Source organism: Zootoca vivipara, chromosome 6 (assembly GCF_965207765.1).
Source record: "Zootoca vivipara chromosome 6, rZooViv2.hap1.1, whole genome shotgun sequence".
Taxonomy (NCBI): Eukaryota; Metazoa; Chordata; class Lepidosauria; order Squamata; family Lacertidae; genus Zootoca; species Zootoca vivipara.
In genome coordinates, this window is record NC_142589.1 from 71,938,680 (window position 1) to 71,955,451 (window position 16,772).

The following is a 16,772-nucleotide window of genomic DNA, read 5'->3' on the forward strand; positions in this document are numbered from 1 at the left end:
CAGACAGACTCGCCTTCCCTTCCCCCAGCTTTTCCTCCAGCTTCCTGCAGCCTTAGGAGCTGGAGCTTTTTGCCACCCGACTCCCTCTCCTTGCAGACCAGGCAGGCAGGTAGCAACTGCATTTGCAAAGCCATCTGAGAAGCATCTACAGTACACAAGGAATTTCTTGTCCCATGCTCTGAGTGCCAACAGTGACAATTTTAATCTGAAATCTTTTGACTCACTGTAAGAGTTCAGAAATGGCCGGCGCTAATAAAATTCCCTGTGGCAGAATGCCCCATCTCTGTGGGTCTTTCAGACTCTGAGATATGATAGCCATCTTCAGATATCTAAAGGGCTTCCACATGCATGCTTGTCTTCTCCTGATCCAGTGGCTAGGAAAGGAGATCTAATTACAAGAAAAGAGAGTCTGACTAATCAGGAAGAACTTTTTGACAGCAAAAGCTGTTCAACAGTGGAACAGACTCCCTCAGAAGGTGACAGACTCTCCTTCATGGGAGGTTTTTAAGCAGAGGTTGGAGGATGGCCAACACAATGTCATTGTATGAAAATGCAAGCCCTCATTTTCTCCCCATTTATTCTGGATTTAGCATTTCCGAGGGGAATCCATACTTTTATATATCTTATTTTTAATAATATAATAACAAAAAAATTTAATGGGTGTGGAAGACGAATGCATAAGAGTCTAATTCTAGATGCACAGGAATGGATGCAATGACATAAATCTGTTGAGTCAGTGGTGGGTTTTATTTATAAGTTATATGGATGGATGGATGGATGGATGGATTGCCCCTTGTCCAGAGGGGCAATCAAAAAAGTATAAAAGTAATGAGTGCTTCCTTGGAGAACATTTCATAACAGCCCTTCAGGGTTATTTGGGAGGTGCCTCATTCCTGCGTGGTGGAAAGTTAAGGAGAACTTTAGCATGGTGCATTTCCTTCAGATGACAGACTAATGGAGGCTCATTGCCTTGTTGTCATTATCTGTTTGCCACACTTACAAGCAGTGGTGTAACTGTGTAAGGACAGAGAGGATGAGATGGTCTCATACTGATAGATGAGGCCTTCTAAAACACCAGGTGGTGAGAGAGGCCATGGTAGGTTGGTAAAAATATTGGAGCAGAAATTGCATCCTGTTTACAAGTTTTCCTCTCCCCTGTCCCCCCTCCCCCCAGAACACAGCTCTGCTCAAACAGCAGATTTCTGATAAAAACTAAATCCAAATGGGGTTGTTATAGTTGCTTCTTTTTGTAAACAATTTCTTGGATTGTGTGTGTGAATGTTCAGGGTGGCAGGAGAGGATATACAGGTATTGTTTATTAATATCCTTTCTCACTTGTGCTAGCAAGTTCCTTTACGTAGCAGAGTTACATTCTCCTTTTTTATGAATTTTATTGATTTTGCATAATAAAGAGAACATAACTCGTACCTACGGGACCGCCTCTCCTGGTATGCCCCGCGGAGGACCTTAAGGTCCACAAACAATAATATTCTGGAGATCCCGAGTCATAAAATGGCTAGATTGGCCTCTACTAGAGCCAGGGCCTTTTCAGTACTGGCCCCAACCTGGTGGAACACTCTTTCCCAGGAGACCAGGGCCCTGCGGGATTTGTCATCTTTCCGCAGGGCCTGCAAGACAGAGCTGTTCCGCCTGGCCTTTGGGTTAGACTCAGCCTGACCCCTGTGTTTTTCTCCCTCATGGCTTGGATTTATGGCCTACTTGAAACGAGGCTGCACTTTAAATTTTAATACTGTATTTTAATCTGTATTTTAACTAATTGTTTTTATGTTTTATTGTGGTTCTGTTGGTGTCAGCCACTTATGGCCTACTTGAAATGAGGCTGCACTTTAAATTTTAATACTGTATTTTAATCTGTATTTTAATTAATTGTTTTTATGTTTTATTGTGGTTCTGTTGGTGTCAGCCGCCCTGAGCCTGGTTTTTGACTGGGGAGGGCGGGGTATAAATAAAAATTTATTATTATTATTATACACATACATAACATATTTTCCACCTTCTCCTACCCCCCATCCAAGAGCCCTCTCCTCCCACAAGAGAGTCCCCTGAAAAGTGGACAATCGAAGGTGATTCATTTTATAATTAAATTCCCCCTCCCTCCCTTCCCCCAGAGCCTCCCCCTGCCACCAAGAGGCTCCAGGGTGACAAGGAGAGAGAAAGGTGGGTAAAAAGAACAAAAAAAAGAACAAAAAAGAGAAGAACAATAAAAATAAAAATAAAAACAAAACACACAACACCAAAAATTTAAACCTTATCTTTTTTCCTAAACATTATCCCTTGGGCTTCCCCAGACCCCCCCCCTTATTGATTTTCATTTGCCAAATCAACTTTTTCAGTTCTCATTTTTTACAAACCATATTAATCTCAATTAACTTATACTTATCTATTTAACTATTTACTCAAATTATCTATTACTTTTTATATTTATATATCTCATTCCATTCCCTCCTTCCCCCTGCACTCCAGAACTCTCCCTGCCACCGAGAGCCTCCAGGATGCAAAAGACAAGCAGGAGATGGTTCTTTTCCAGCTGAATCCCCCCCTCCTCCCAGTCCCCTCCACTCCGGCAGCTCCCCCTGCCACCAAGGGACCCCAGAACGGAGATGACCTGCAGGGGAGGGTAAAGCACCCAGCTATCCCTTCCAATTCACTTTTTTATAGCTATACTAATAATCTCATTTCTATTCTAAAAACCCCCACTTTACTTCACTAATCTACTTTTCTTCCCTTGCCTAAATTTTCTGCAAGAACTTTCATAATTTTATAAATTCTATATCTTATTTTCACATTCCATTTTATATCTTTTCTTTCTAACTTAAGCTCTCTCCCCCCCCCTGTTCACAACTCGTCCCTTCTTGATTCAGCAAGTTACAAAATCCGTAAACCAGTTTCAAAACCATTTTAACCAGCCTTTAAACATGAAACCCTTTTCCATTCACCCCACTCCCTTTCTGCAATATTTTACATGTCCAGATTTTCCATTCCCTCCCTGTTGCTCTTTTCTTATTTGAATGTTCCACTCAATGTAATTGATCTTCTCCCACAGTCTTTGTTCCTTATGGGAATTCTGAAGTCCAAACATAATTCGTGCTCCCCCTTCTATGGGGGCGCCATTTCTCTGACACACTTGCTCAAAAACTTTTTCCTCTTTCTTCTCATTGCAAATCTCCTCCTGATCCGAAAATTGGGGGCACTGTTTCTCTGATACACTTGATTGGAGACTTTTCCCTCTTTCTTCTCATGGCAAACTTCCTCCTGACACGAAAGTTGACGTAGTTCTTGATTTCCATCTATTTCTTCTTTAATCCCTTCATCCGACATTTTTTGTCCCTTGTCCCCTTGGAGAAGTTGTTTCATCTCTCCTAATTGTAAATTGTCTTTGTAGGTTCCAATTGTAAGTTCCCATAAGAGTCTCAGAATTTTTTCTTTGAATCCAGCTGCATGTTGACATTTTTGTACTCCTCTCAAGGACACAGTGTTATTCCAGAGCACAGGAAGGGGTTACATTTCTTCAACCATCGCCATTTTCCCCCCAAACTGGTTACAATATATCCACAAGTTAAAAAAAGAATCAGTTACTTATTTCCAAATTATATTTTTCCGGAGGGAGTTTTCGTAAGTAATTCTTACAGCTCAACTTATCAACATTATTTCAACTCTCCTTCTTTCACAAATCTTGCTGAGTCCGTCAGGGCTGCTGGTTCCAGCGGTGGGAAGAGACTCTCCTCTCTTAATAAATCACCCACTCTCCCCTTAGCCCTTCTACGAAAGGGGATTTCAGTACAGTTCTTGAAGATACATAACACAAAAATTCCAGAATTATCTTGGCATCGGGTATTTTCTTAACTGCTTCTTTCAGCCATCATTAGAAGGAGGTCGGCTTCCGTTTTTTAACCTCTCTTCCTTAAGCAAATTTCCTTAATTTTAATTCCAAAAAGTCCAAATTACTCACAGTTCAATCTTTTGCTGAATTTTCTTAGAAGAATTGGCTGCCTCCACCTTCCAGTCACGCAGCTTCGTGCTCTCAGAGTAGCAATCTCAGCCTGTCCGCCGCGGTTCACCTCCTCGCTCTCGGGGGCTTAAACAAAGCCGATCCGGGGAAGAGAGAGCCCGCACATGGTGCCGCCAGGCAAAATCTGTCCCCAAAAAGCTCGATTTGGGGCTTTTTAGGAGGGTTCGTTTCGCTGGGACTATTCCCTCCACCTCTGAAGCGCCGAGGTACGCTCCGCTGAACGGACCCCCGACTGCTCAAGACGGTCAACCGGAAGCCTACATTCTCCTTTTTAAAATGCACAGCAGATTGCTGGTTGCAGGCTCGCGTGGGCCTCTCACTATTATATAATTCAATCCGTCTCAGATTGAATTGTACGTTCCTGGTGAATTCCCTCGAATCCCTCTTAAAAGAATAAAGACGCGACAATCTTATTCAAAGTCAATAAAAGACGTTTACTCACATCAGTTCACAGTTGGATTCCTGAAGGCAGACTAAGTTACAAATATGTACATGTGGATCTACATGTGGATCTACCCCATATGGGGTAATAATCCCAGTGCTTCTGCTAGCTTAAAGCTAGCAAAGCAGTCCTAGCTAAGAAGCTGGTCAGACGAAGAAGGAAGTCAAAAAGAGAGGGGTGCTGCTGCATGACTTGTCCCTTTCTTACCTGGACAGGTAAGGTCATGCCTACCTTCTATCACATGCAAAAGGAAGGATGCTCCTGCCAGGAGGAACAGGAAGTTTCAACTGGCTGGACCAAACATTCCCTCATTCCCTCATATGTCTTCTCTAGCATTACAAGGAATGTTGTACTTGACTGCTTCTCATGGATCACATCCCACACTGTGCGTGTTCAAAAGGAAGCATAAATCTTTCCAGCCTGAAAGCAGAGGAGAAGCATGCAAAGGAAGTTTTTCCCAACAGTCAAAAGAACTAATTTGTTTAAAGTCTTTGTACCATATCATCATATTTCTCCTGAGTTTTGATGCAACGTGAGCCTCACACTGCTTGCTTTTGCTCTTCATCAGGACCCAGCACAGTCTAGGAAATGATTTACAAGAAGGAGGACCTACAGCAATGCCATTTAGCTTTCGTTTTCTCGGAAAACACCTGTTTGAGCAGAGCTGTGTGTTGGGCATGGGAGGGGGAAGGGAAAACTCATAAATAGGATGTAATTTCTGCTCCAAGATCATAAAAACCTCTTTCAAGGTTATGCAGGATAAAAGTTGCAAATGATCAGCAGCAGAGCATTTAGTAACAAATACATGCCTGTACCAATTTATTAGGCTTTTGTCAGAGATGAGCTCAAAGTACCTTGGTGATTTTAAACTGCATAGGGGTTTTCAGTCTCTGTTTGGGGTCTCCCATCAGAAGTATATATGTGTTAGGATTCCTGCTCCGTGTTTGCAGTATGTCATTCCAAGATCAAAACCAGTGATACATGGTCAATACTGCTGATCTTCAGTGCACAGCTACAACAAGGCACAGCCTATCTGTCAGTTTATGCACATTCCCAGTTCATGGACCTTGACAGTGAAACATGACAGGTCTGAGCATGGGAACCAATACTGTATAACATGCCTTATGATGCTTTTCCATTCTCAGAATTTTCTGCAATGCAAATGGGTCATGTGACAAATGATGTGCAGGATTCCCCCAGCAGACAATTTAGTGTTGAAAGGGCTTCCTTTAAGCAGAACAAATTATCTCTGCACATGCTAATGCAATTTTTTCACTGTCACTGCCCCCACCATCTATTTTGATGCAAATAACAGGAGAGGTCCAGAGAGAGGGTTGGAAGAAAGAACTTGACACACTTCAGATATGAGGCAGAACCTTGTTGTCATTGCATTCTTATATTAATAAGTCTGTGCTCAGTGTACATCTACACTGTTTACCAGCTCCATCTGGTACGCAGGCTGAGACCCTACCTCCCCGCACCACTTTAGGTATCTCCTGCTTGGACTATTGCAATGTGCTCTATGTGGGGCTACCTTTGAAGGTGACTCGGAAGCTACAACTAATCCAGAATGCAGCAGCTAGACTGGTGACGGAAGTGGCTGCCCAGACCACATAACAACAGTCTTGAAAGACCTACATTGGCTCCCAGTATGTTTCTGAGCACAATTCAAAGTGTTTGTGCTGACATTTAAAGCCCTAATCGGCCTCGGCTCAGTATACCTAAAGGATCATCTCCATCCCCACCATTCAGCCCAGACACTGAGGTGCACCTCCGAGGGCCTTCTGGCAGTTCCCTCACTGTGAGAAGTGAGGTGACAGAGAACCAGGCAGAGGGCCTTCTCGGTAGTGGTGCCCGCCCTGTGGAACGCCCTCCGATCAGATGTCAAGGAAATAAATAACACTCTGACTTTTAGAAGACATCTGTTTAGGGACGTTTTTAATGTTTGATGTTTTATCATATTTTAAAAATTCTATTGGAAGCCGCCCAGAGTGGCTGGGAAAACCAGCCAGATGGGCGGGATATAAATTAACAACAACAACAACAACAACAACAACAACAACAACTGATGTACTGCAGATGCAGATCTGGTTGTGCAACCATGGGCATTACATACCCTGATCAGCCGAATTTCCCTCAAAGCACTGCTCTGCTCCCCCAGCCTGCCATTTACACCCCAGCCTATGGATTTTATCCAACATTTCTCATGCTCAGAGCACACCAATGATCTGAGGTGTATCTGAAGAAGTGTGCATGCACACGAAAGCTCATACCAAAATATAAACTTAGTTGGTCTTTAAGGTGCTACTGAAGGAATTTTTTTATTTTGCTTCGACTCAGACCAACACGGCTACCTACCTGTAACTAGCACACCAATGAATGCACCTTATTAACTAGAAGGGTTTTTTTAAAAAAATCTAGGAAATTTCTAAGGTCCTTTGCAAATATTCTACACTGCAGTAGTACCGTAGGAAGGACAGGCTCTGCATAGTCCTCTTTCATCAATGCCACGCTGCTTAAGTGCGGACAACTCAGGTGCTGCTGAGACTGGCAAAGAGGCAACAACAGCAGAGGTAAAGGATTGCCCACATGGGATGTTTCCACAGGTGATCCTTTGGGACTTCCCAGGAAAGGCAGCATCCCCGCTGGCAAACGGGCTGCTTGGAGCTCCCTCTGGCCAGGAATGCGGCTGCGGCTATTTGTTGCTATCTTATCTCATCCTCGCTGGTTACCTTCGCTTTCCTTTTTGCTTTTAGGAGTGTGGCGATCAGGAGGGAGGGGGTATAAAAGGGAGCCACAGAGAAAGAGCAGGACGGAGAAAAGCGTGGAAAACCATGAAGCAAAACTTCCGAGAAGAGGGCAGAGCTTGGCTGCAAAAAAATCGGTCCAGCAGCAGGTAAGGAGTTGAACTTTTCTCCTGGGTCTAGAATGATTTCCGTTTCTTTTTGAGCTTGTTTGCTTTAAAGGAGACTCCGAGCTCCTTGCTTGGTGGGGGTGGCAGAAACAGTTGTCGTTGTTGTTTATCATTTACCTTTTTATTGTTATTTTTTACCTTTTTACCTTTTTATTGTTATTATATTAACCGTTACATTATAGCTATTGTGATATCATATATCATATCATATTATAAACAATAATATTATTATTAACAATGATGTTGGAGAAGGCTGCCCTTCTTCCCCGCGTCAAAGGGAATAAATAACATGCCATCCCCAGGGAGCAAGCAGAGCTGGTGCTACTATAAGAGTCGCCCCCCCCCCCGCAGAGTTTAATACAGTAAATGACGTTTATTAGCATTGGAATGCGGTTCATGACCCCACCCTCTTTGTCAGAGCGGGGAACGGGGTACAGAACAGAGGAATACAGCAACTTCTATTCTCCAAACAATGCCCTGAGTCTGAAGAGGCAGAGACCTGGGCCGGCTCTAGGTAGACCCCCGGTGGCGGGGGTCTTCCTCCTTTTTTTCCCACCGCCGCCAAGCCAGTCCCCAAGCCGAAGTGCGGCGCGGTGGGGGCTTTTCGCTGTTTGACTTCCCGGAGTGAAGGGGGAGGCAAACGGTAAAAAGCACCCGCCGCGCCGCACTTCCTCCCCTTCTTCCCGCCGCCAAGCCAGTCTCCGAGCCAAAGTATGGCGCGGCGGGTTTTTTCGCCGTTTGCCTCCCCCTGGGGGGAAGGCAAACGGCGAAAAGCCCCCACTGCGGACTGGCTTGGCGGTGGCGGGAAGAAGGGGAGGAATTCCTCCCCTTCTTCCCGCCACCGCCAAGCCAGTCCCGGAGCCGAATTGCGGCGTGGCGGGGGCTTTTTGCCGTTTGCCTCCCCCTTAGCTCGGGGAAGGCAAACGGCGAAAAGCCCCCCCCCCCCGCGCCGCAATTCGGCTCTGTCCCCCGCGCGCTTTAGTTTGGGGAAGCAGGCAGGGAGACGCAACAGCCCGGGAAGCTGCGGGCTGTTGCGTCTCCCTGCCTGCTTCCCCGAGCCGTAGCGCATCGGGGGACAGCTGAAGATCGGCGGGCGCTGTTTGCCGGGGTTGACAAACCCCGGCAAGCGGCGCCCGCTGATCTTCGTGTGACAGGCAGTGGGGAATGCAGGCAGGCAATAGAGCAAGCGCCTGCCTGCCTTCCCCGCCGCCAGTCCCCCGGTGCTTCGTGCAGCGCTGCTGGGTGCCGACCCGGCAGGCCGCTTCCTTCATCTCGCGGCCTGCCGGGTCGGCGCTGATCAGCGCTGCGCGGAGCACCGGATCGAGGAGCCGGCATGCATTCTAGCGCCCGTTTATTTAACGGGCTGAAGACACTAGTTCATTATATTTATCTAGCTTTCGGGACAAGATAATGTTGCTGATAATGGGTTGTCTTCAACTAACATGTACTCAGAGTAAATCTATTAAATTAATGGACCTTAGGCATGGTTATTAATTTCAGTGAGTCTATGCTGAGTAAAAGTTGACAAGAACTCGATGTGGATATTTCCCCCAGTACCGCACTTTAAGAATATTTCTGGGCTCCTTCTGCATCACTTATTTCGACCCTTTGACTCCTTTTTTCACCTCCCCCTTGGTGACATTTCTAAAAATATTCTTCATTTTATTGGTGACTTTTGTGAAAGTGGCAGGACAAGACTTCGCCAGAATATACTAGGGATATGCACAGTGCATTGGCATATTTATTTATGAAGTGTTTTAGCAAAAAAAAGAGAGGAATTTTAGTGTGTGTGTAAATGCTTCCTTTACACAGCGCGGGTGGCGCTGTGGGTTAAACCACAGAGCCTAGGGCTTGCTGATCAGAAGGTCGGCAGTTCGAATCCCTGCGACGGGGTGAGCTCCCGTTGCTCAGTCCCAGCTCCTGCCAACCTAGCAGTTCGAAAGCACGTCAAAGTGCAAGTACGTAGATTAATAGGTACCACTACTGTGGGAAGGTAAACGGCATTTCCATGTGCTGCTCTGGTTTGCCAGCATAGCTGCCAAGTTTTCCCTTTTCTCGCGAGGAAGCCTATTCAGCATAAGGGAAAATCCCTTTAAAAAAAGGGATATCTTGGCAGCTATGCTTGCCAGAAGCGGCTTTGTCATGCTGGCCACATGACCTGGAAGCTGTATGCCGGTTCCCTTGGCCAATAACGCGAGATGAGCGCCTCAACCCCAGTCCGTCACGACTGGACCTAATGGTCAGGGGTCCCTTTACCCTTTACCTAAATGCTTCCTTTAGTCAAATCTCTAGAGCAGGCATGGCCAGACTTGGCCCTCCAGATGTTTTGGGCCTACAGTACAACTCCCATCATCCCAGGCTAACAGGACTAGTGTTCAGGGATGATGGGAGTTTTAGTCCCAAAACAGCTGGAGGGCCAAGTTTGGCCATGCCTGCTCTAGACGAATGAATTTGAGTTCAATAAAGGTCCACATCTCACATAAACATGCTTTAACTCTTATGTGTGTATGTATGCACATATAGATTTCTGAGAGATTGACAACAGGCGCAATTCTTCACTTTATTGAAATACTAGTGTCTTCAGCCCGTTAAATAAACGGGTGCTAGAATGCATGCCGGCTCCTCGATCCGGTGCTCCGCGCAGCGCTGATCAGCGCCGACCCGGCAGGCCGCGAGATGAAGGAAGCGGCCTGCCGGATCGGCACCCAGCAGCGCTGCACGAAGCACCGGGGGACTGGCGGCGGGGAAGGCAGGCAGGCGCTTGCTCTATTGCCTGCCTGCATTCCCCACTGCCTGTCACACGAAGATCAGCGGGCGCCGCTTGCCGGGGTTTGTCAACCCCGGCAAACAGCGCCCGCCGATCTTCGGCTGTCCCCCGATGCGCTATGGCTCGGGGAAGCAGGCAGGGAGACGCAACAGCCCGCAGCTTCCCGGGCTGTTGCGTCTCCCTGCCTGCTTCCCCAAACTAAAGCGCGCGGGGGACAGAGCCGAATTGCGGCGCGGGGGGGGGGCTTTTCGCCGTTTGCCTTCCCCGAGCTAAGGGGGAGGCAAACGGCAAAAAGCCCCCGCCACGCCGCAATTCGGCTCCGGGACTGGCTTGGCGGTGGCGGGAAGAAGGGGAGGAATTCCTCCCCTTCTTCCCGCCACCGCCAAGCCAGTCCGCAGTGGGGGCTTTTCGCCATTTGCCTTCCCCCCAGGGGGAGGCAAACGGCGAAAAAACCTGCCGCGCCATACTTTGGCTCGGAGACTGGCTTGGCGGCGGCGGGAAGAAGGGGAGGAATTCCTCCCCTTCTTCCCGCCGCCGCCAAGCCAGTCCCCGAGCCGAAGTGCGGCGCGGCGGGTGCTTTTTACCGTTTGCCTCCCCCTTCACTCCGGGAAGTCAAACAGCGAAAAGCCCCCACCGCGCCGCACTTCGGCTTGGTGACTGGCTTGGCGGCGGTGGGAAAAATTCCTCCTCTTCTTCCCGCCGCCGCCAAGCCAAAGTCGGCTTCCCTCAGCGCCCGCTGCCGCTTCGGCCGAGGAAGCGCCGTCCCATGCCGGAGGTGCGCGGCAAGGCTGCCGGGGGGAGCGCTTCTTTCCCCCGCCGCCTCGCCGTGCACCTCCAGCGTGAGACTGGGCTTCGGAACGGCGGTTGGCCGTTGTCCCTCCGTCCAATCCCTGTGTGCCTGGGGGACATGCGCAGTGACCCAGGGACACACGGGACAACTGGACGCAGGGACAACTTGGACTTTATTATATAGGATTACCAACTGTTGCTAAAACAACCCACTGGTCTCATTGACATGCCCTGAGTAAATTGATATTTCCCACATAAACCATGGTTTGTAAAGATAAAAGTGTGTGGAAAGTTATAATCTAACTATTAGAGTTTTCTTCTCTTTCTCAGATAAACTGAACCACGAGGAATCACTGTCATGGACCCTGCCGTAACAATAGACCTTGATGAAGTGAAGGCTGCTTTGGATCAAAAGGAATTCGAAGCTGTTTCAGCTGAAGCTCAACAGCAGTCAAATTTATTAAATAATATCACGTTGGCAATTGCCATCACAGGAAGATCAGGTGCCGGGAAATCATCTTTCGTCAATGCCCTGCGAGGAATGACAGATCGTGCAGAGGGTGCAGCTTTGACTGGGGAGACAGAAACAACAATGGTGCCACAAGAATATACACACCCCACATTCCCCAACTTCAAAATTTGGGATCTACCAGGAATTGGATCAAATGAATTTAGTGCAGAGGAATACCTAAAGAAGGTCAATTTCAGCAATTATGATTTTTTTATCATCATTGCCTCAGAACGCTTCACTGAGGATGACACCAACTTGGCTCTTGAGATCCGTAAAAATAAGAAGACATTCTACTATGTGCGCAGCAAAGTGGATGTCGATATAGATAATGACAGGCGGTCAAAAGGCATCAAGGAGGGGGACAGCGATAGGATGATGCAGTCTGAGAAAGAGACTCTTGACACTATACGGAAAGATAGCTATGATAATTTGAAGGCATTAGGTGAGTCTTCTCCAAGGGTCTTTCTAATATCAAGGTGGGATTTGAGCAAGTATGATTTCCCCCTGCTTCAAGAGACCTTTGAAAAGGAACAGGATGAAATTAAGAGAGATGTTTTAATTATGTGTATTCAGATTTTAACAAAAGAAAGCATAAAGAAGAAAAGGGCTGCTATGGAGAGCCGGATACGGAAAAAAGCCATGGTGTGTTATTATGTTGGGTTGATTCGTCTCCCATTCTTCTCCTTTGGTTTTGACATTGACATTGTGGTTTCGACAATGAGGGATATCTGCAAAGTTTTTGGCTTGGATGAAGATTCCCTCAATATACTAGCAAACCGAGTGGGGAAAGATGTTGAGGAGTTGAAATCTGTTATTGAACATACCCCAAGCGCTGGTAAGATCACAACAGAATTCGTCATGGATATGTGGCGGGAGAAAACAGTGGTAGGGCAGGTTCTGGATTTCATACCTCTGTTGGGGTCTCTCTATGGTGGGGGCAGTTCTTTTTTTACCTCAATTGACTTGCTGAAGAATTTCCTGGAAAACGCTGTGAAAGATGCAGAGAAAGTTCAGGCAAAGGCTGCTGAGCCTAAGAAACCCAAGTAAACAGCCAATACATCTACCTGGGGAAGAGACATCCAGGTGAAGCATGCATCTTTCTACCACATCATCAACCAAGAGCCAGTGTGGTGTAGTGGTTAAGAGCGGTAGACTCATAATCTGGGGAACCGGGTTCGCATCTCCGTTCCTCCACATGCAGCTGCTGGGTGACCTTGGGCTAGTCACACTTCTCTGAAGTCTCTCAGCCCACTCACCTCACAGAGTGTTTGTTGTGGGGGAGGAAGGGAAAGGAGAATGTTAGCCGCTTTGGGACTCCTTAGGGTAGTGATAAAGCAGGATATCAAATCCAAACTCCTCCTCCTCCTCCTCCTCCTCTTCTTCTTCTTCTTCTTCTTCTGTTTGACTTCTGGTCCTGGAACATTTTTTTGCGAAATCAACATATGCCTGGGTTTTCAGAGACATTTTAACCATTTTTTAAAAATCCCACATGGACAATATTTCTAACGGGTGTATCCCAGACGTATAGCAGCCCTGTTGTTGTTGTTGTTGTTGTTGTTGTTGTTGTTGTTGTTTAGTCGTTTAGTCGTGTCCGACTCTTCGTGACCCCATGGACCATAGCACGCCAGGCACTCCTGTCTTGCACTGCCTCCCCCAGTTTGGTCAAACTCATGTTCGTAGCTTCGAGAGCAGCCCTGTTGAAACCATAGCTGCCAAGTTATCCCCTTTTTAAAGGGATTTTCCATTATGCTGAATAGGCTTCCTCGCGAGAAAAGGGAAAACTTGGCAGCTATGGTTGAAACAACACTTAATTGGTAGCCTTATCTCCTCCCTGTCAGCGTTAAAGCAATTGATGTCATCCAAGGGCAATAAACAAGATGGCAAAGATCAAACCGCGGCCTCCTCTCCTTCTCCCCCTCCGACATCCAGGAAATTTGCAGCAGCAAAACATAAAGAATGGAGCAAAAGAAGAGAGACACATGACTTCAGAGAGTTCTATTGCTCACATGCTTAAGGAAATTATGATGAGAATGAATGCCTGAAGGATAATTTCACAAAGGTGGATCTTAAAATTACAGCCCTGGATTAAAAAGTTACTGATCTTAATGACACGATATCAAAATCTGAAACAGTTCAAATTAAACAAGATATAACACAGATATATTCTAGGGTGGGATCCTGCATATCCATTCAAAAATATACTATGTAGTTTTGTAGCCTTTTGTATATTTTATAGTTATTTTGTTATTGCTGCTTTTAAAAATGTTTTAATGTATTCTCTTCCTCCTTTGATTGCTATTCTTTCCTTTTCCCTTATTTACTTTAATAATCTCATTAAAATTATAAATATTAAAAAATTAAAATGGTTTCTTTATTCTTTTCTACTGAACGAGCCTGAAGAAGCAGACTCGTGTTTTAAAGCAGGGATCAGCAAACTTTTTCAGCAGAGGGCTGGTCCACCATCCCTCAGACAATGTGGTGGGCCGGACTGTATTTCTTTGGGGGAAATGTACAAAATCCTTAGTTTGCCTACCCATGTTTTAAAGAATACCATAACAAAAAAGTTCAAAATGGTAGCAAGTCCTTACTTTATTAATTTTGAACTTTGAACTATGTTTTAAAATGATTTCTAGCCCCTGTGGAAACATGTTGGTGCAGGCAACTCTCCCCGGCCACCTAACCCAGAATGTCTCACTTTGAGAGAGGACCCTCTTCCGCAAAGCAAGGGAAAAAAGAAGGGCTGCTGCTTTAGTGTCAGCAAAGCATTTTTGAAGTAAAAGGGGGAGAGGAGAGTGGGCAGCGTGACAGTTTTGCTTTGTTCAGAGGGGAAATGTAAGCTCAATTTCTGCAAAGCAGAAATCCAGTTTCTCATCTCAGTTCCCTTTACGATGAAATTAGCCCCCCTTCATATCAACACAGAAAATTCAGTGTTCAAGGATGTGTCTTCAGGCATGTAGCAAATGCATTTCCTTTACTTGGTGGAACTTAATTGAGCACTACAGAAAATAAGATAAATGAGGTTAATAACATAAAAACAATATAATATGTTAGCAGTACAAATCTGAAATATTGTTAAGGCTGAGAAACCAAATCATAATTGCCTGAATCAGCAAGGCTAGAACTGGACAGGAAGCAAAATATTACATGGGTCAAATGAGAGAGAGAGATGCTCCAAGAAAGGGATATTTAGTCCCAAATTCTCCTTTGAAGGAGGTAGTTTCTTTAATAAGCTTTCTCAATTATCAAATAAAAGCAAGACTGCATTCCACAAAATCTGCAACTTCATCATCATCATCTTCATCATCATTATTATTAATAATATACTGCCGTATACCCAGAGGTCTCAGGGCAGCTCACAGAAAACTTCATGAAAGGAAAAAAACCTATATGCCCAAAATACCTACACTTCAACCTCTACAGTAATTTTGATTATTGCCTAAAGAAACAATTTTAGCAACATCTAATAAAACTACATCAAAGTCAAACAATTCCCTTTCTTAAAGGCCTATCTGTGTAGAAGTTACACAGAGAGGTTTCGATAGCATGTTACATCAATATGACAAATGTGTCATATAACCTTCATGGGAGGTTTTTAAGCAGATGTTGGATGGCCATGACAATGTCATTGCCATCAAAATGCAAGCCCTCATTTTATCCCCATTCTGGATTTAGCATTTCCGAGGGGAATCCATACTTTTATATATCTTATTATTAATAATATAATAACAAAAAAAATTAATGGGTGTGGAAGACGAATGCATAAGAGTCTAATTCTAGATGCACAGGAATGGATGCAATGAAATAAATCTGTTGAGTCAGTAGTGATTTATATTTATATTGATGGATTGGTTGTCCTCTTTCTCGGCAATCAACAAGGTATAAAGTTTTTTAAAAAATATTTTTTTGAACATATTTAACATACATTATCTATCATATTATCAGTTACATTTCCCCCCAGGTTTTTCTCACAGGCCCGTATAAGTTCAGCACAAACAGCTGGGCCTGGTGAGCATTTAAGGTCCCCAACCCTAATCTGCGGGTAGCCATCTGATTGGATTTTATTCTGATCCTGATCTGATTTTAGGATGTATTTTAATTGATTGCCTGATTTTATGTTAAAGTGTTATACATTTGATGTTAGCTGCTCTGAGCCCGGTTTTGGCCGGGGAGGGTGGGGTATAAATTATTATTATTATTATTATTATTATTATTATTATTATTATTAACAATTTTGCATGTCAACAATTTTGCAAAATTTTGCAAAAAAGCTCAACAACTTTTGTGTCTGGATTTTCACCTTTTCAAATATGGCAACCCTACAACCCTAACTAATAAGCTTTTAGTTTTCCATGAAATTCTCATAAATGAGAAATATTGTGAAGGTCACTCTTGCTCTGTCTGTAGTGTGACAAAAGTGGGCAACACCCACCCATGAACATTTGTGTTATGAAAAAGTAGCGGGGCTTCAGCAGGAAACTATGGAGCCCATGCCTATTGCAAACGAAGCAGTATGACCATGCCAAAACATTTGCAGATGCAAAGGGTATTGAAAATGGGATCATGTATAACGACCCCAATATCATTATGAGCTCAGATATGAATGCTCAGTTAAAACGACATCTGGAAGGTCCCCACATCTACACCAGCTTCCTCAAACTGATGCCTTCCAGATGTTTTGACTTCATTTTCCATCATTCCTGGCCATTGGCCATGCTGGCTTATAATAATTTCTTGGACTCTGCTGGGTCATGGCAGGGGGCAAACAACAAAGTATAAAAATAATGAGTGATTACTTGGAGAACATAGCATCACAGTCCTTCAGAATTATTTGGGAGATGCAGCTCTGATCTATGGGAAGACATTGTTCCACGTTTCCCTCTTTGCCACATTGTGGAAAGTTCACGAGAATGTGGCAGTGGTAGGTGGGTAAAAATATTGGAGCAGAAATTGCATCCTGTTCACAAGTTTTCCTCTCCCCCTTCCCTGCCCAGCACACAGCTCTGCTCAAACAGGTGCTTTCTGAGAAAACGAAAGCTAAATGGGGTTGCTGTAGGTCCTCCTTCTTGTAAATCATTTCTTGGACTGTGCATGGTCATGACCAAGAGCAAAAGGAAGCAGATATTTCTCCAGCCTGAAAGTATTGGAGGAGCATGCAAATGAAGTTTTGTCCAATATCACTATGAGTCTTTCGGACTCTGAGATAGGATCAAAAAATAAGAAACCAGTGCAATCATATACTGTTCAGCAACAGAGCGTTTATAATGCTCTGTTGCTGATTATTTATTTAACCTTGTTAATCTTGGAAAGGCGAAAGTAGCT

At 45.0% G+C, this 16,772-nt stretch overlaps 2 protein-coding genes across 2 annotated transcripts in view; one reads left to right on the plus strand and one right to left on the minus strand.

The window, feature by feature from the left end:
- LOC118078602 (interferon-inducible GTPase 5-like) overlaps positions 1-16,772 on the minus strand; it is a 44,007-nt gene that overhangs the window by 9,211 nt on the left and 18,024 nt on the right. The gene's annotated exons all lie outside the window — the stretch shown is intronic.
- LOC118078600 (interferon-inducible GTPase 5-like) lies at positions 7,211-13,816 on the plus strand. Its single transcript, XM_035102521.3, has 2 exons — positions 7,211-7,368; positions 11,273-13,816. The coding sequence occupies exon 2, from the start codon at positions 11,301-11,303 to the stop codon at positions 12,498-12,500; it is 1,200 nt and encodes a 399-aa protein (XP_034958412.1). The 5' UTR covers positions 7,211-7,368; positions 11,273-11,300; the 3' UTR covers positions 12,501-13,816.

What these genes read in the sequence shown, in the direction of transcription:
- LOC118078600 (XM_035102521.3), top strand. Translation starts at nt 11,301, where the DNA reads ATGGACCCTGCCGTAACAATAGACCTTGATGAAGTGAAGGCTGCTTTG.